The 20,441-nt window shown below is 40.1% G+C and overlaps 1 protein-coding gene across 3 annotated transcripts in view; it reads right to left on the bottom strand.

Moving 5' to 3' along the window:
• Positions 1-18,545, bottom strand: part of LOC149309169 (mediator of RNA polymerase II transcription subunit 24) — a 63,312-nt gene extending 44,767 nt beyond the window's left edge. For all 3 annotated transcript variants that reach the window (XM_089531887.1, XM_089531888.1, XM_089531889.1), the window contains exons 1-6: positions 18,457-18,545; positions 13,395-13,536; positions 10,030-10,112; positions 9,002-9,040; positions 8,187-8,260; positions 452-675 (exon numbers count right to left, since the gene is read on the bottom strand). In XM_089531887.1, coding sequence (XP_089388013.1) covers positions 452-675; positions 8,187-8,260; positions 9,002-9,040; positions 10,030-10,112; positions 13,395-13,527 — 553 coding nt within the window. In that variant the 5' untranslated portion in view covers positions 13,528-13,536; positions 18,457-18,545. The remainder of the gene's footprint in view (positions 1-451; positions 676-8,186; positions 8,261-9,001; positions 9,041-10,029; positions 10,113-13,394; positions 13,537-18,456) is intronic.
• Positions 18,546-20,441: the final 1,896 nt, after the last annotated feature.

Raw genomic sequence — 20,441 nt, 5'->3', positions numbered from 1 at the left:
CCTCGCATGTAAGCGAGGGTTGTGGATTTGAAGTCTGTGCAAATGGAGAGGCAACTATAAATACAAGTGCATATTCTGCTTCTAGAGTGATCTTTCTTCAAATTTAGGCTTTTATCAAGATGCCTCAAATTTTAAAGCATGATATTTCTGCCTTAAAGTTTAAAAAACATAGTAATAATTGTAAATAGTAATTATCTTGGGAGACAGTGGGGAAAAAGAAGTTTTGCCTGGAAAACAGCAATGCCAACCCCATGTAGGCAAAAATGAAAAACCGAGGCTATTGGAAATTGTGATAAAGAGGCTAGTGGGGTCCTACTTCATACTTCATAATGGGGTTTAACAAGAGAATTTCTGAAATAGATCCTAATAAAGGCATGCATGTGAGCCGCAAGCCCTGAATCCAAAATTCACATCTCAAGTGAATTATAATAAAAGAGCATCAGTTACATACGTGTCTCTTCCAGCTTGGCTATATGAATCAGGGCCCGGTTCTTGGTGCTGCCCAGGATCTTGACAAGCCTGTCTAGGCACATCTTGAGCTGGTTCTCAGCAACTCCTTGCTCCAGTGGCTGTTTCATCTTCTCTGTATAGAAAGCAGCACAGCGGAGCATCCAATTGAGGACATTTACAAGAGCACGGCAGAGGCCAATGCATTCTTCTGCTTTGCCATGGCAGCTGCAGGGAGAATAAGAAAAGAACAAAAAGGTTGGTAATTAGTCCATTTTCTTTTTCTTGCCTAAACTGCTGCAGGTTCTTATGAGCTCCACCAAGGGAGCATTCACTTAGAAAGTTTTCAGGTCTCATTTGTTCACTCCAGGTTTCACATCTCAGAGAGATACAATGAAAAACCCAAAATCTAGTCCTGTCAGAATCATAGTTACCATTCAGTTTCCCTAGGCAAAGGGGTGAGAAAAAAAGATCAGACTAATCCTTTTGGAGATACACAAGGGAGGAGTGTTTCTTTCTTGAATTCTGTTTAACTAACCAAAGGGAGACAGATGGGAGAGGAGGCCTGAACTATTCAAAGCAGCAGCTAGAGCCCAACAGTGGCAGAGAAGAAATATAATGGTTCCATTCTTGGTGCCTTGGGAGCCTTACAAATGTAGCAGGTGGGAAGCAACCACTTACATTACATGGAAATATTATGTTGGAGTGGGCAAGATGTAGTCTCCAGGTTACTTGAGCCCAAGGCTTTTTAAAAAAATGTCCCCACACTCTTTAGGTTTTCTTCTGGGTTGGAAAAACCACTTTCTTGGTGCTAAAACAGCTTGAGGGAAGGACTTGCCCCACAAACTGTTATGAGGTGGGGAACATATCAATGATCAGTGACGATCCCCAGCCACTGACAGCTATCCATCAATGTGCTGAATCCAGCAGTCAAGAGAATAAAGGGAAACAGATATTTGTTGCAAGCTACATGTTTGTTCTTCATCCATAGGAAACAGGACTTAAAAGCAGAGATCTGTCTCCTGCTGAGTAGCCTGTAACAAAGAAGACCATGTACCTTTTAAGGGACCCTGCTTAGCCTACACAAAGACCAATTTATAAACCAAAAAGTCCCTAGTTCAAATCATAGGTCTGCCATGAACTGGCTAGGGAACTTTCAAAGGTGTCTTCAGATGTTGTAATAGTCTTGTCCTGAATAAGTCAGCATGTTGCCACACACTGGCTAGTCACTCACATTCACAGTAGGAAAAGCTAAACAAAATAGTCTTTTGACAGCTGTCTATCATGATACCTGAAGTAGCAGACGAGTGCTCTGGTTTACTGCTCTCCCAAAAAGTCAGAGGGGGGAAAATCTAATGTTTCTCCTACAACAAGCCAGAGCATCAGTATTATGTTATTATATTATGTTTAATACTCATTTATCTTGAAGGATAGTTTTAAGTATTACTGAGATAACGGCTGGGTTCATACATCATGGTAAGTCAGAATTCTTGGGGACAAACCATGAGATGTTTTCCTGGCTTGTCAAGGGAAAAACAAGCCAGATTTCCACAGCTGGGCATCATGAAACAATCCAGAGATGGAAGGTTCTGGGTTTGTTTAGCTGCTCCTGCTTTTAGAGGAAACCTATCTGGTGGCCAGCATGTACCAGCACACTGTCTTGTTGTCAGTAAGCCAGAATTTTCAAGAATTCTGGATTGCCATGATGTCTGATCATATCCAATCTAGGTAAAATGATTTGAAGGCCCTGAAACACAGGATATTGCAAAATATTGTTTATTGTCATAACACAGCAGTAACTAGAGCTGGAAAGGGCCAAGAAATGGATCAAGAGGAAAGACTCTGTCCAAGCTTTTTAAACTAAAAAAAAGGGGAAAATCCCTCTACCCAATCCAGTTTTTTTTTAACAGAACTTTCCCAGAAAACTCAAGAAGAACCAGGAAAATGAGAGATTTCTCCTAACATCAAAAGCTCCAAAATCTACAACTGGGAGGGGAGGATGAGCAACTGGGACTTGCGTAGTATAGCACTGCTGTGTACACTGCCATATTCACAATAATTACAGTACCCTCCTCTGTTTAAACATATTAAAAGGGGAAAAGGAAAATTATTCAAGCCTATGATTAAAATGGCCTAGCTCAAAAAAACCAAACAAGGAGTGAAGGAGAAACCCTTTTGATGAGACAAGAGCTACTGCAACTAACACAAATAATCCCAGAACTGAACAGTTTTGATCAAATGAAAAACCAGAAGATTGAATTAACCAGGCAGAGGATTAAGTAGTGGCTTTGTATCTGGCTGAGAACAGCTGTTTATCAGCATTTTGGTGACAGGTTAATATTCATTGTTTCTATTTTCTTGTACAAAAGGAGGGTTGCTATTTCCTCACATTTCTCTCCACATCAGTGTATGCACCTGTTAGCTCTAAATTAAGGGCACTAAAATAAAAGATTTTGTCATATTTTAGAAAAGCAGGATTTTGGAGGGATTGAAATAAAGGACAAACCCAGAGATAAATGAGTGACCTGCAAGACTGTGATCTCTTGCATGGAGGGTCAGAACTGGGATTCCAGACAACTCCTATGTTTCTTTTGCATCTGGCTCATTTTAGGCATTTAAAAAAACATGTATCTTGTCCTAATGGTTATGGAGGTAATACTTACAATATTAATCATTTCAGGCAACACAGTGGTGTTTAGTACATACTGCTGCCTAATCTGTTCTTCTCATTCTAAAGGTCCCACATGCAAAGCCCCAAATACAATGAGTTGTTGGGGTTTGGAGGGGCTGTATATTTATTTTCTGGCTCAGTATGACAGTAGGCACTGAATGAGGCAATTAATGAATCAGTCTGAAACAACAGCCAGTTATCACAGCTAGGCAAAAAGGCTCTTCAGTGGCTCCCTGTTGCTTTACAGCACACATCCAGTTGCTGATTTTGAATTATAAAGGCTTTAATAACTTAGCCCAACATACATAAGGAAACTGGTCTGCCTCAGCATCTCAGCACCAAACAAGAACATACATTAAACACATAGGTGTCCTCCAGTAAGAGCTGGCAGTACACTTTTATGTTCTTAAGAGCATATATTCAGTATAGGTTAGTTATGCCTTGTTCAAGAGCAGTGGCACATCTGAGTAATTTTAGACTCTGAATGTAATGACCTTATAGGGAGTCATTACAGATTGTACTGCTCCTCCCACCACTGGCTATGTGCTGGGAGATGCAATCCAACAATATATGGAGGGCCACATGATTCCCATCCCTGCTTTAGATGGGCATGTGCATTCCTTTCATTGGGAAGTATACAACTAACATTTTCCTTCTCCGTCCATCACCATTACCACATGATTACAACTGCTTATACGTTCCTCATCTGTCAAAGCAAACAATTTGCCAACCTTGATTTAAAAGATATTCTGATTATCTTGCCATTTTCACTTTTTTAGAGTAATTTAAATTATAACACCACCATGACTACAGAAATAACCTGAAGTTGGCTTCTGTGGCTCTGATGATAAACATACACTCGATTATAAAACAACACTTTGTTGTCAAAAAGGATAATATATATTGAAAGTAGCAATAATAAAAGGAGAATCTGCAGCCATATTTATTGTCCAGCTGGGTACCTCTGACTAAAAAATCTGTTTAAAAAGAAGGAGAAAGAAAACTGCAATGAGCAGCGTTGTTCGCTGGATGCTTGATGCTGATACCAGACCATTTGTTACTGCCCCATCATCTGAGTGATTATTTGTTGGGCCCTCTAAGCAGGAGGGGCCTTAGATTTTGACCCCTAACTACACCACTGGTTAGTAATCCAGATGTCTGTAGATATCAGCTGTAGCTTCTGTCTGGAGGGGACCAATTTCAATCATGTGTGATCCACTACTTTTCCCTTTGCTAGAAATTCTTTGACCACCAATGACTTTACAATTTATAATGAAAGAATGTATAGCAAAGGTGTACCTACAGGACCCCCCAATAAAAATTCTGCCTCACCTGTAAAATTTTCCTTTTCTCCCTGCAATTCTAGCATTGCAGTAAATTAAAAATTCAGCTGATCATTTAAAAACACAATTTGGACATCCAAAGAAAAGGGGCAGCAAAGTTACTAAAGGAATACAAATACACCAACTATGAGTTCTAGGTATGAATGATTTTAAATGTCTCACTCTGCAATGCTAGAAATTTGGGGACTGAAAGAAAATTTCATTAGGGGAGAATTCTTACCTGGGGTACAATATCCTGATTTCACACAAACACCCTTTAGCTACAACCCTGGTGCACACAAACAAACAGCTTCGTTTATATACCACTTCATACTGAACTAAAAGTGTCTAAGCAGTTTACAAAGTGTAAGCTTATTGCCCCCAACAATCTCGGTACTCATTTTAGCAACCTCGGAAGGATGCAAGCCTGAGTTGAGCTTGAGCCCTTTCGCTGGCATTGAACTCGCAAACTTATGGTTTTGAGCAAGTGGCTATAGTACAGGAATTTAACCACTGAGCCACCAGGGCTCTCTAAGGATACTAAGGATCTCCTAACAAGTAAGGAACAAGTAGTATGCATTCAATGGTGCTGATGATATACCCTTATATCATAACAAAAGAAATGATTTGCTAAATTATACCAAAGCCCACCTAAATCAAAATACTCACTGCCTGCTTAGACAGGGTTGATCCATAAGGCTATCTGGAAAGCACCACCTGAACTGTCTGATGAACTGCTGGACAGGTCCATTGCACTAAGTGACAACCCAGACTACATCACAAGTATCCGCCATCTTGTTATACAAATGAACCCACACACGTACAGAAATTGATAAGGCAAGAAAGATGCTCCTCAGTAGCGTACAAAAGACCCCCACCAACCAGAGCAGCTCTAAAACAGCATGGAAAGAACACAGTGCACCATGGCAACCATGTTTGGGGTCAGACATGACACCCAAATCCTGTGTTGTTTTCACTGACCCTGGGGCCAGATCAAAACATAGGACATTCTTTACAGGCCACACTGAACAACAACATCCAAAGTATCTGTGACATATTCTGAGCTGGTATTGTGCAAGTGTATGAGAAGTGCTGAAAGTGCAAGGATTCCACACTGCCATATGCAGTTCTTTGTGGAAGGGAGCATTCCAGTAACTGCAAGTCAGAGCTCTGATGTCACTGTAATGTATCTTTAACACGTGCACTCAAATCCTCTGAGAGGAATTTGTTGCAGTCTGTAAAGACCAGATTGACTGCGACCTCCCAGAGGACTTTTTCCGAGATCACTCCCACCTTATGGAATGGCCTGCTGGACGAGATCCGTCAAATTACCAACATAGATAGCTTTAAGAAAGCTGTCAAGACAGACCTCTTCCGGCAGGCCTTCCCGGAATATCACCCGGTCACGTAAAGATCCCCCCATCACTATTGTTCTATTGTTTTTAGACTTTAGTCTTTGTAATTTTAATTGCTAGAACTGTTTAATCCTTTTTAAGGGGGGGGTTGTATATATTATTGTATTATTTAAATGTTGTACACCGCTTAGATTGTCAAAACAAAAAGCAGGATATAAATAAAAGTTTTATTTTATTTTATTTATTTTTTAATAATCTAACTGATTGGAAGGAGGGCTTGGGTTTTGAGGTTTTTAAATTGCAATTTTTAATTGTTTGATGATTTATTTATACTGTTGGAATCCACTTTGATTCCTTTGTGAAAAAGCAGAATACAAATAATAATAATAATAATGTTATTTTCACAGTAGCAAAATAAAACATACATTTGGAAAAAAACACATACATTCAATTTCTTTGCCATCTTTTATACCATTTTCTGACTTTCTGCATGTGTGTGTGTGCGCACGAGTACACACACACACACACACACACACACACACACAGAGTGTGTATATAGAGCCTCTGAGGACTAATAAACTACAATTCCCAGACTCCCTAGCACTGAGCCAGGGCAGTTAAAGCAGTCTCAGGCTGGATTTTTTTTTTTCTGCAGTGTGTTTTGGACCATTGACTTCTCCTCTCTTGGTGATGGCCATCTTACAATTATTATTTTTTTACAAACTGCTCCAATCTGGATGGGCTCATGGAGCGGGGTGTTATCAATATACAGATGACACCCAAATATTTCTCCATGTCTCGGGCATCAGCAACAACGACAGATAAATGAGTGAATGTGACGGTCAAATCAGGTGAATGCGACGGTCAGGAGTGCCTGTTATCAGCTTTGGCTGATACGCCAGCTGCGCCCTTTCTTGGAACTGGGATTCCTGGAAACTGCAGTAGATGCACTGGTAACCTCACGACTCAATTTTTGTAATGCGCTCTACATGTGGCTACCGTTGTGCCTAGTCCAGAAGCTTCAACTGGTACAGAATATGGTATCTGGAACATCTAGGAGTGACCATATAACACCAATACTGAAGTCACTCCAATGGCTGCCCAATGGCTTCTGGAAGCAGTACAAGGTGTTGGTTATCATCTTTAAAGCCCTACATGGCTTGGGTCCAATTTATTTAAGGAATTGCCTGCTTCCATGTAATCTGCTCTGTATACTCAGGTCCTTTGGGAGGAATTTATTGCACCCCTTAAAGACCAGGCTAGTTGCCATCTCCCAGAGGACTTTTTCTACAACAGCTCCCAGCCTGTGGAACAGCCTGCTGGATAATATCGGTCAAATTACCACTTTTTAAAAAGCTGTCAAGATGGATCTCTTCCAGCAGGCCTTTCCAAAATAGAGTCCTCGGCCATATAGTAATCACACCCACACACCATGGATATTCTTGGTCTTGTTATAACCTGGCCTGTGATTATTAGATTTTAAATATTAATTATGTAATTTTAATCCCAATGTGTTTAATTCTTTTTTAGGAGGGGATTATGTATATTATTGTATGATTTTTATATGTTGTTCACCACTTTGATTGTTTTTACAAAAAGCAGGATACAAATAAAAGTTTTATTTATTATTTATTTTAATGACACTGAATAAAATTAAATGGATCAAACAGCCTTCCCTGGCTTCATGTAATCTCAATTAGAAACTTTCAAATCAAGACTTGACATCACATGAAGCCAGGATGGTTGGGACAGTTTATAAGAAACTTTGCAAGATGGCCATCACCAAACGGGGAGAAATCTGTGGTCCAAAACACACTGCAGAAAAAATCCAGTTTGAGACTGCTTTAACTGCTCTGGCTCAGTGCTAGGGAATCTGGGAATTGTAGTTTATTGTGTACTCAGAGCTCTCTGAGAGAATGCAATTGTCTCACAAAACTACAGTTCCCAGAATTCCCTACCATAGAGCCAGGGCAGTTAAAGCAGTCTCAAACTGGATTATTTCTGTAGTGTGTTTTGGACCTGTGACAGTCTAATATCTAGATTTGCCCATAATATATTAGTTTACCTGTGTGCTAAATTTCGTGCTTTGTTGAAAAATGCACAACTGTTAGTTATATCCAGTGATGCTGCTAAGATATACATTATTCAGCTTATTGTGATGTGTTCATATTCTTGTGGCATCATATTGTAGTTTTCACGCTATTTCCATGTTTTGTGTAAATTGGAAAAGATGGAGGAGGGAAAGGAGGGAGGGGAAGAGGATTCTCAGCAACAAGCAGGTGCTTGGATTTCCACTGGCTGGCCATGACCCACCTCCTGTCCATCCTGATTTATGACATACTGCCACTTCCTCTCTCTTCCAACCCACCCAAAGTATTGCTCACTCCTTACCTGAGCCGGTCACAGAACATGTCCATAATTCCCAGCAACGACTGAACACAGATGTTTCGAGAGAAGTCATCAAACTGAGAGAGGGAATACCAAGTCAAAAGATAAGATCTCAAAAGAAACAAGAGAAAATACAAAATATAAAGTCTTATGCTTTCCACAAGATAACGCTTCCTATACATGTTGGCCTGCTCAGTATTTCAATGATTTTTCAAATGTTACCTATAGTCAATTCTGCTCCTGTTACAGTCTGCCCTCCCCATACGTATGGGGAAAGAGCGTATGCTCAAGCCCCATAAGAAATAATGGGGCACATGCTTGCGGCAGTGCATGGGGTGAGTGGAATGAGAACATGCCCCATTATTTCTGCCTGGGCTTGCCTTCTGCGTGAGCTCCAAGTCGCGGAAAGCAAGCCCGCCTATAAGGCGGGCCAACTGTATTTTCATTCAGAACTGTGGACTGTATAATTATTAACTTAGTAAGAATAAATGCAAGAAGATATCAGGCAGACATGATCTGAGGTAATGTTGACAAGTTAAAAAAGTTTAATATTTTTGCAAAAAATTCCCATTGTTTATATTCAGACAGTTTTCAGTCTTCAGGCATAACTTTAATAAAAATACTTTATACACAGTCACAAAAGCTAGAAACTTCCTATGACATTAAGGTGAACCAAATATTTTCCCAAGTTGCCAGGTTGTATATCAGGGGCTTTTGGGGGTGGGTGGGGGGAATCCTATAGTCCCTGAATACAACACTTTTATCTCAGGTTATTAGAAAGGAAAATGAGGTTGCAGAAAAAGGTATCTAAATGCTACCTTGCTGATGGCCATCAGAACACTAGAAGAAGACACCATCTGTAGCCAAAACAAGAGAGACAGAGAGAAGTGGTTACTAGCAAAAGATAACATTTTAAAAAACAAAACCACAAACAAGCCCTGCCATTTCGACTGCCATGGGGGGGATGACAAGGTCACTTAACAGCGTCCCAGCTTGTTGCATGAGCGCTGGTCTGGCACAAATTTAAACAGACATTTTTAGGTGATGGAATATTTGCTTCACATCAACTTTGTAGTGAGCAACTCAAGAAAGAAAAGGATAGGTTAAAAAGCATCCAAAAAAAAAAAGAATCTCTCAGTTGCAAAACCTTGCAAGAAAGTTACGGTAACCTTCCAGCAACAGAAGGGTGAGGGATGTTACTTGTTTTTCTCACTCAGGGCAAACTACACAAGACAACACATTATCACTATTCACTTGGCAGAGGAAGGTGAATCAAGATCTCCAAGAATCTCTTTCAGAGCCACAGCAGAAGCTATTAAACATAAATCATGTTGATTTTCATTGCTTATTTTGATTTTATCAGCTAACCATAAAATTGTTTATTGTGATTTCTAGTTGTTCCAATAGTTTGAACAACCCCACAACAAAACAGAACTGATAATAATCAGAACAATGATTACTGTACTGAATAATAATCCATGATTAACCAGAACAATTCTACAGGAACACAGAATACTGCTTCCTGAGATTTCTTATAGTTCTAAAGATATGCTTTAAATCAAGTGGATAACATTTTTGACATCTCCCATCCTCCATGATTTAGCAAAACCAGAATAATTTATGCACAAGAGTTAAAAAAAATCCTTTGGGATTATATATGATATGAAAAATGAGCTGAATTGGTCCAGTATTTCAAAGAGGAAAAGAGCCAGAAAATCTTGTTGTTACTTAGATCTGGGTTCTGTTTGAATTTTTTTTTTAATCTTCTAACTGAATATAATCATTCAACCCATTAAAATCTATTTATGCCCCCTGAAGATGAAAAGGCCAACTATGGGATTTTTACCTGGGAACTGATGGCATATTTCAGGTAGGACAGGATCAGTGGGTTTGGCGCGAGGCCAGTCATGGCTTGTTCAAGAAGTGCTTCTGTAATTAAAAAAAAGAAAGAAAGGAGAAAATCAACTTGAGTAATGTGCAACTTGAGTAATGTGCATGAAAAAGAATGAAAGCTACCATGGGAGCTGCAAAGTTCTCACACAAAATTTGACGTACTCTTAGAAAGTGCCAAGTTCCCATAATTTTGGGTCCTCTGGCAGCACAGTAAATAATTCCGGGGAAGGGGTGCGGGGAAGGTATGTGATTATTCCATAAGGAATTCTTGGTAAGAAATGGATGCTGCTGCCATGCCACCCCCTTCACCACATGCTGAATTTGCTGCAATCAATGCACATAACCTTTACATGACCTCTGCAGCCTCAAGTGGTACAGAGCACTTCTCAGAAAGCACCTCTGTTAACCGGTAGTATGCGCCAAACACTTCCGAATATTGAAGGAGAGAAGGTGGAGAGGACTGTTGAGGGCTGGCACATAGAATCTCTCCACAGAATGTGGGCCAACTGCTGGCACGCATTCCTCGGTGGCAGCCTGCCAACATGCTGGGTTTGGCAATGTAGGAAGGGGCAGCGTATGCCCTATCTGCTCAGTTAAGTTTTTAATTAACCATTTGAATGACTATACAGTGCCGGAGGAGGCAGGGGGACTCTCCTAAGCCCAGCTATTTCACTATCTTCTCAGAAATATTTCTCTCCCATCACAAGAACCTTCCCCACCTTCCTCTATAACAAGGCAAAAAGGGTTACCATCCTCATTTTCCCACTATGCCTCCCATCAGCATCCCTAATGTGAACAAATGTAATCTGGGTTAATTAGCTCTCCACATCCATGGATTTTTTTAAATCCATGGATTCAACTATCCACAGCTTGAAAATATTGGGGGGGAAACCTATACATTCTAAAAAGCAAACCTTTATTTTTGCCAATTTTTATAATGGATGCTATTGTATTTAATAGGACTTGAGCATCCATGGATTTAGGTATCCATAGGGGAGAGGGGCTGGAACCAACCCACAGTGGATATCAAGGGCCCACTGTACATACCGTAGACTTCAAAAATTTAAAGACCGGACACAACCTGATGTGGTCTATAAAAACTACCACCAGGAAAAGGGGCGTCTATTTAGCACCATTGGACTAACTGTAATTCTACAGCTTCCAGCTCTTCACCTTTATCAATATTCTAGGGCTGCATGGAGCAACAGCCACAATAGATATCCATATCTAAGGCTGGCCCAAAAAGTCCATCAGACCCAATATACTACTATTCCTTCTAAAGTTTCCCTTCTGGGGTTGCCCTAACAACCACTAGGCCTGCTCACAATTCTATCCATTAACCTTTTCCAGATGTTCACAACATCAGGGCAGCCATCAGTAACCTCATCCATCTTCCATAACTGTTTGAGAGTTATTCATGTTCACTTCATAATTGTTCCCCAGCCAACTACTGCCCCCACCCAGAATATAACCCACCTTTTTAGTTATCCACAGCCTTTGCAGGGTGGATATTTTCCACAATTTATTGGAGACACAAAACTGTCATGTCTGAGCAAAGAGCCAAAAGTCCTCCTCCAATCTCAGCTGGAAAAACTACACCAGTCTTGCAGACATATTAATAATCATCTCCATTGTTTATATTCCATCATTAATCCACATGGTATGTTACAAAATTAAACAGAACAGATCCCAGCTTTAAAAGCTTTAGTCTTTTTTTTTAAAAAAGTGCTGAGCAAACTTAAAATTCCATGAATTTGTACCATGCAAGAAATGACACTAGAATTACCATAAAAGTGTTGTTTTGCTTTTCAAACAAGATAAAACCAAGGAGGAGGAAGAAAGGAATGCAAACATCAGCCAATGATGAAGAGAATGATAACATAAAATTCAATAATATATATCCAGAATTCTAAAAATCACAGACTTTTTCCTCCCCTTAGTTTCTAGACCCTTTTGTTATGAAGCTAACCATGACAATCTGTGGGAAATGTTTACCTAGGTGTCAAAATTTGGAAAGAACAGTAATGGGGCTAAGAATGATGTGAAAGTGCATTGATATTACACAATTAAATCCATCTCATATCAGTTTAATTCTTACTTTGGTTCACTGCATTCCAACATAATGATAAACTATGGTTTATAATTACATGACTATGAAGCTCGCATGTCCTCTCTCATCTCTCCTTTTGGCATGGCTGCAAGCCGGCTGAAGGTTTTAGTTTCTAATTACGCATATTTCAGCAGTATGTCTGAACTGAGACAAACTACAGTTGCTTTACTGAAACATGACAACTTCAACCATGGCTTATAAAGCTTGTTTGCTTCAGTAAACCCTATTTAACACTAACCGTAGCTTGTTCAAGTTCGGACATCATGATAAACTACGGTTAGTTATTAATGGTAATAAAAGTCTGCATGGGAGAGCAAAAGTTCAAGCTTTATGAATGTAACAAACCATGGTTTTCCCTACCCATATCTCCTTTAAAAAATCTTCAGTGCTATAGTTTTGTGTGAAACACACCATACTCCTTTCACAGAACTCAACATTTTCCATTGTTCCCTAATTGGAAGCCATGAAATGTAAACAGCCACTGAATTGTAGGTCTGTCCTTGCTTACAGACACCTACCCAAGCTTGAAAAGATTACTCAATAGCAACAAAAGACCTTCCAACAGAGTGACACATCCAGATGTTGTGGCAGACCCCAAAATCAGCTCTGTCCCCATATCCTCTTTGATAGCACTGCTAAAGGACCCCATAATATTATTCAAACCTTTAAGAATACACATTCATCCTCTAAAATGATAAAATATGATGGAAATGCTCCCCATGCCCCTTAGAAAGCATTTGGGGGGTATGTATACAGCTCTCAAAGGTCTTGGGGGGCAATGTGGTCACCTGGCCTCCCATGGTTTCCCACCCCTGGAATAAAGGCCTTTGTCTCACCAAAGGTCATCTTTTGTTAACCAACTACTAATCAATTCTCTGCCTATATACATTTTAGGTTTTTTTGCTTTGCTTTGCTTTGGTTTTTTTGTTCCCTTTGGACTTTTTGATTACAATCCTGAAGCCACTAGAGTTCATCTACACGTTAAACTCTGTTTCTTGCTTTTGGCCTGGTTGAAACATTTCCACTACTATGCATATGTAAATCTACTTATCTATGGTGGGATGGACCAAATGTGGTATAGTGGTTTAAGTGCTGGACTAGGAGACCAGGATTCAAATCACTGCTCAGCAATTTGTGGTGCATAGAGCACACTGTCTAGGAACAACCTGTAATGAACACTTATGATCTGCACTAACTATAAAACAGACCTGCTAAATTCAGGATGTCCCACGTAGTCCCCTTAGGGAAGAATTTTTTCATGTTTATGGCCCACTGGTAATCACTCCATCTTTCTTTCCAAGCATGGAGAATGGCCTGTTTGAGGTTGACCACTTTCATCATCTTCTTATCCTGTAAGAAAAATAAAACTTGACCCTGGACTCCATCATGCATCCTATCAGACTTCCAACATTTTTCCAGGATATAAAGGGGCTTCAACACTTCTCTCTCATTTTGTTAAAAGAATACTTTTTCAATGCCAACCATGCAATTCATGGCTACAAAAGTTTTCAACTGTGGTCCATATGAGTTCCAAACTCTATCACTTGGATTATGCCACACACTGGTTCCACCTTAGAGCCTCTGAAGAAACTATGGCCTTTTACAGACAGCCAAAATAAAGCTGCTTCGAGTCACAGTGGAGGTATGGTGTTTCAATGATGCATGCGTTCTAAGAGTCCAGAAGCCACACCAAAGCCACGCTCCAGTCCTTAGGGCTGGAGCATGGCTTTGGTGTGACTTCTGGACTCTTAAGACGCATGCATCATTGAAACACCATACCTCCACTGTGACTCGAAGCAGCTTTATTTTGGCTGTTTGTAACAGGCCTATATTTAAATACAGTATTCATATTTGTAACAAAGGAATTAGCAAAACCCAGAATTTATTCAACAAGCCAGCACCATTGCTGTCAAATTGACCTGGGGTAAAGGCTATTTACCCTGGGATCGGACCAGATCCATGTTAAGTCTGCTAGGATCTGTGTCATCTAAGCAGAACAATGCAACACTGGGGGAACACAGGCATTTTGGTCCTTGTGGACAATCCCTAAGTCGGGGCTCCATCACTAATATACACAATTACAATTACATACAGATACAGAAACTTTCTCAGAGTTCCATATGGTATGTCATTATTCTTTAGCAGCCTTTCTGTATTTTGACAGTTATTTTATTTTATACCAGAGACAGGGAAGCAGGTGGCCTTTCAGATGTTGCTCAACTGCAGATCCCATCAGCCCTAACTGGAATAGACAATGCTGAAAAATGCAATGGGCTGCAATTCTACAAAAATATAGAGGGCCACATATCATCTACCACATCTACTACAACGGTATAGCATGTAATCCTATCTGTGGACTAATAAAAAATTCCACTGTGTCCAATAGGACTTACTATTTAGCAATTGTACTGAAGACTGCAATCTGAATGACCATTGACACAAATAACTAAATGGTATGCATAAAGGCATACATTCCTTTATGATTAAAATGATCTTAAAATATACTGTTATTTTGCAATTTAACTTTCCAAATAAATAAAAGCAGCTCTTTGAACCTCATATAGTCATACAAATACACACAGAGCAAGTCTGAAATGGCTAATCCCTTATGATTAGTAAACCCTGCATTCTTCCTTTTTGCACGACAGAGCATATGATTTCTTGAAGATTATAGAGTGGGTGGTAGAGGAAGTGGGGAACTGAATTCCTCATTTATACTCCCAAGTCTAGGAAGGAAACGGTTTAGTACGCCTGTCATTTCTAACGCTTTTATTAGTACAAAGCAGAACTGAGCTACACAAAACAGAAGTCATTTGGTAGACTCTACCAATTCTTTCTACTTTATGGATCCAATTTGCATAACCCAGAACCAGAAATGAACGAGTGAAAACTGGATGTGTTGGGCATGCTGCATCATGCAGAGATGTGGAGTGGGAATTTTTCCAAAACAGAAAAAAAATCCAGTGCTCTATTTTTCCCTGGAAAGTGTCCAACCCATCCACATACATTCATACACACACCCAATCATCCATAATTATCTGGGCTGTTTACTGCAATCAATTATGTTATATAGGCTAACTATAGTATATGAACTTCTAGTTATTCTTTCCTCCAAGGTATCGAGTATTGACAAACTTAAAGCTCAGAGGAATACAGACTAACAAATGGACACAGTGCAAAACTTGTTCCTATACTGTATTACAAAATATCCTATGTCTCAAACAGTCACAGGTGCAAGTAGTCAAGACAAAAATGTTAAAAGTTGCCTGTGACTACAGACTCCCATTCATCCTTTAGTAAAAAAGAATGCTCAGTTAGTTGTACTGAATCAGATGTTTCTCAGCTTGAAATGGAATTGATAATTAGTGCAGTGAATGCATCTGAAATCATTAATTGATACCTCTGCAAAAGAAATAAAGCCACAGATATATCTCAGATTCAGCTCTCTTTAACTACCGTATGTACTTGACTATGGGCCTGAACAGACAGGTCATAATAAAGCTGCTTTGGGTCACTTTGGAGGTATGCTGTTTAAATGATGCATGCATCCTAAGAGGCTGGAAGCTGCACCAAAGCCATGCTCCAGTCCTAAGAACCAGAGCTCAACTTTGGCGCAGCTTCTGACCACTTAAAATGCATGTGCATACCTCCAAAGTGACCCAAAGCAGCTTTATTTTGGCCTGTCTGTTCAGGCCCTATAAGTCAACCTCATGTATAAGTCAAAGACAGGTTTGGGGCCAAAAAGTATGGATTTTGATATGACTTGCGGGTAAATCGAGGGTAAAACCTCAGGACATGTAACAAAGTAGCTAAAGGATGAAGCAAAGGAAAACACTAAAAGGTGGATGGATGAGAGAGCAGAAGCGAATCAGTGCTTTCAGGACAGATTGCACTCTTCCCTTTCCCTCTTTTCCCGGGGGATCCATTCCAGACTCCCCCCGCAAAATGGAGGCTCACACATATTCAAGCCTCATTGGGTTGAGTGGGGCATGCACACTAAGTGCGCACACCATTGGAAATGGCAGAGGTCACCCCTCCGTAGATATTCGAGGGCACAGGTCCCAGATCCACAAGTTAGGAGGGGCGACTGTACTTACACTGATCCATGGTTAAGTCAACTCTGGTTTTCTGGCTTTAATGATTTAATAGGAATCTAGAAAGTCAACACCTATATAAGTTCCATTTTGAATCAATGGGTCTATTCCAGTTGGTACTGTCAATTGGATTTATACACATGATTGAGATTAGAGTGAAAATAACTGACAACACCGCAATGTCTTTATATAAATTGATGGCATGGTCACATCTGGAATACTGTTTACAGCTTGAGCTATTAAACCTAGGGAATATCACCAAAGTGACCAAATGCAGAAAAGGGGGGAAAAACATCAAATTGTCACTATTTTTTCTGTACAAAAAGGTTAATAGTCTTGAAGCTTTTTGTAGGGTGCGGACAAAGGAAAAAATTTCTAAAATTATTAATGATATGGAGAATGTAAAGAGGTTTTCTCTCTCTCACTCCTATCATAATTCAGGGCCATACTGCGACAACCCATGATCCAACCATAGCAGTTGGGGTTGCTGATTCCCATGTCAATGGGATGGTGAATCCATTCCCAATTTTGACTACTTTTACTGAATTAAAACATAGAGTATTCTTTGCTTCACACACGTGAGAACCGCTGGACTATGGCTCTGGAGACCATGATTTGAAGGCATACAACAATAAACAACTATACACTCATCCTTCCATATTTGCGGCTTTGATATCTGCAGCTTTGATTATTCACAGACTTGATTAATATGATCTCTCCAAGAATATCTAGATCCTCCAGTGCAACTCTATGGTCTACATTAACTAGAAGTTGCACTGAAAGACCTATAGATTCCTAGAGAGAGTACTCTACTCAGTATTTGTAGCTCCTCCAGTGCAATTCTATGGTCAGTGTTTGTAGGCTGTTGACCACAGAGTTGCACTGAAAGACCTAGAGATTCCTAGAGAGAGTACTCTACTAGGCCTTTGTAGCTCCTCCGGCGCAACTCTATGGTCAGTGTCTGGCAGATGTTGACCACAGAGTTGCACTGGAAGACCTAGAGATTCCTAGAGGTGTCCTCTCAAGTAAAAACATGGTGTTTTTGTTATTTGTAGTTGTTCCATTTTCACTGGGGTCTTGTGCCCCTAACCCTAGCGAATATGGAGGGACAAGTGTGGTTTCTAAACACATCTTAGGCTGCATCTGCCCTGCAGAAATAATCCAGTTTGATACCACTTTAACTGCCATGGCTCAATGCTACAGGAATTCTGGGAATTGTATTTTGTTGTGATACTAGATCTCATATCCATGCATGGTGAGGGAGAATAGAACGGCTTGAACAATCCTCATGTTGGCGTTATTATCTTTATACTTTAGGATCCTCTCCAGTAACGTAAACTTAAAACACCAGCTGGGAGAACACTGGCGAGCCACTAGCCAATGGATCAACTGGATCATTTCACACTTGCTAGGAGTCTTGCAAAATAAATACACAAAAATGGTAAGAGAAAGAGGATCTTGGACTGACCTAGAGACATGCTTACATTAAGAAAAAGATTGCCCTGGAAGCATCCGCATTGCAGAATTAATGCAGCTTGAAACTGCTTTAACTGTCATGGATCAATGCTATGATTTTTATTTACTTACGGTCTTTATACCTCACCCTTCAGCCCTAAAGGATCTCAGGAGCGGCTTACAATTATTATTATTATTATTATTATTAATTAGATGGTAATTTTATAATATATATTATAATATTATATATAATAATGATAATAAATTTTATTATTTATTGATCATTTGTAAAGGTGGTATATAAATATTTATTATTATTATTATTATTATTATTATATATTATAAAATTACAAAAGGAAATCCATAAAATACAATCCAGTCATACAATAATAATAAAACCAATACATGCATAAAATACAACTCTAATGAAATACAATAATACAATATAAATAATTCCCTCCTTTTCCTTCCCCCTCTTTAGATATATAACAAAAAATCTAAGTATAACATATAGCTCTGCTCTGGGGGCCCCACAACAAACTACAATTCCCAGAATTCCATAGTATGGAGCCATCATGGCAATTAAAGCGGTCTCAAACCAGATTATTTCTCCAGTGCAGATGCTGCCATAACCAGCTCCAGAAGAAAAGGGGGATTGATTGATTAAAGTGAGGCAAAGTTGGGGTTCTTCCTTTGCTCCTTAAAAAGCAGGTGAACTTACCAATGCTTTCCCCTCTATTATACAAAGAAACACACTCCTTCTCTCTGCTCAGTTCCTGGGCTCCGCCATTTTAGCGCTTGACAAAGAACCTCGACCTGATTGGCTGGGAGCGGCCTCTCAGGCGCAAGGGCTGCTGGGAGTCGTAGTTTTCTTTAAAGATGCAGGCCTAAAAGGGATCCCAGAGTGATGTAGTGGTTTGTTGGAAGGCTGGACTATAACTCTGGAGTTGTTGTTAGAATCATAGTCTCACTCTATCATGGGGTTTTCTTGGCAAAATTTATCCAGAAAGGGTTTGCCATGGCCTTTCCCCCTGAGGCTGAGAGAGTGTGACTTAACCAAAGTCACAACCAGTGGGTTTCAGGCACAGTGACCACTAATATCCTCCTATTCTAGGACACAGCCTTCTGTCCAGGGGGAATTCCCAAAATGTCCTCCATTTGGGGCCTAAGGAGCACAAATCTACATTTATATGAGTGTCTTTTTCAGCTTTTATTTGGTAGTGTCCTACATTCACGGTGACCAAGCATCCTCCTATTCTAGGACACAGCCTCCATTTCAGCTTTATGTCCAGGAGGAATTCCATTTGGTAGTGTCCTCCTTTTCCGGGACACAGCTTCCATTTCAGCTTTCTGTCCAGGAGTAATTCCACAATGTCCTCCTTGTGAGCATGACTAAAAAGCAAGGATTTATGTTTATATGAGCATTTTTTTAGCTTTTATTTGGTAGTGTCCTACATTCAGGGCAACCAAGCATCCTCCTATTCTAGGACACAGCCTCCATTTCAGCCTTATGTCCAAGAGGAATTCTCAAAATGTCCTCCCTTTTGAGCACGACTCAGAAGCATTGATTTATATTTATATGAGTGTTTTTAGATTTTGTTTGGTCACAGCCGACATTTTTTCTTGAAGGCCTTACATTTTGCAGTGCCTTGGCCTGCTTTGGACAACTGGGTTCATGGCTGAGCTGGGAATTGAACCCGGGTCTCCAGAGTCATTATTATTATTATTATGTTTATTTGTATCCCCCCTTCCTCCCAGTACAGGGACTTAAGGCAACTAACAAAATTAAGACAGTCTAAGGGCCTGAACAGACAGGCCAAAATAAAGCTGCTTCAGGTCACTTTGGAAGTATGCTGTTTAAATGCTGCATGCGTCCTAAAAGGCCAGAAGCTGCACCAAAGCCACGCTCCAGTCCTAAGGATTAGAGCACAGCTCTGGTGCAGCTTCTGGCCTCTTATGATACATGTGTCATTTAAACAACATACGTCCAAAGCGACCTGAAGCAGCTTTATTTTGGCCTGCCTGTTCAGGCCCTAAGTTAAAACAGGATAGTGCTCAAATCGCTGCACTGTGCTGGCTCATTATGACTTTGGAGACCAGAGTTCAATTTCCCAGATCAGCCATGAAGCTCACTGCAGCTTATACTTTTGGAAGTAATTTTCTAATGATTCATCTCAACCATCATAGCATTGAGCCTTGAGCAGCAAGTTACACTCTCTCAGCTCCAGAAAACCCTGTGATAGGGCCACCTTATGGTTGCCATAAGTCAGAACCAACACACAACAGCATAAAAGAGAACCGGTCTGATGGACTGTCATGGTTCAAACACTGAATTGCGATTCTGGAGACCAGGGTTCGAATTCATGCTTGGCCATAGAAAGTCACAAGAGTCACACTCTCTCAGCCTCAGATGAAGGCAAGGGGAATCCCCCTCTGAACAAATCCTGCCAAGAAAACCCTGCGATAGGGTTGCCATAAATCAGAAACAAGTTAAAGGCACGCAACAAGCATAAACATTCAAGGCAGAGTAAGATTATGTCTGAGTAAACATGGCTAAAATTGCACTTTTAGTGGGTCTATATCAGTGCAATTGTTTAATGGCCTTCTGAAGGGGTTAACGTTGATGCAGTCTTTGAATAGCCTGGGACTATAAAATTACTTCCATTAATTAATTATCTCTTTGTAGCTCTGGTTAGCACTTTGATG

The sequence above is a fragment of the Sceloporus occidentalis genome, unplaced genomic scaffold (genome assembly GCF_023333645.1).
Source record: "Sceloporus occidentalis isolate IW3139 unplaced genomic scaffold, rSceOcc1.0.p SCAF_7, whole genome shotgun sequence".
NCBI lineage: Eukaryota > Metazoa > Chordata > Lepidosauria > Squamata > Phrynosomatidae > Sceloporus > Sceloporus occidentalis.
Note: the sequence above shows the minus strand (reverse complement) of the source record. Positions and strands in the feature narration are given on the sequence as shown.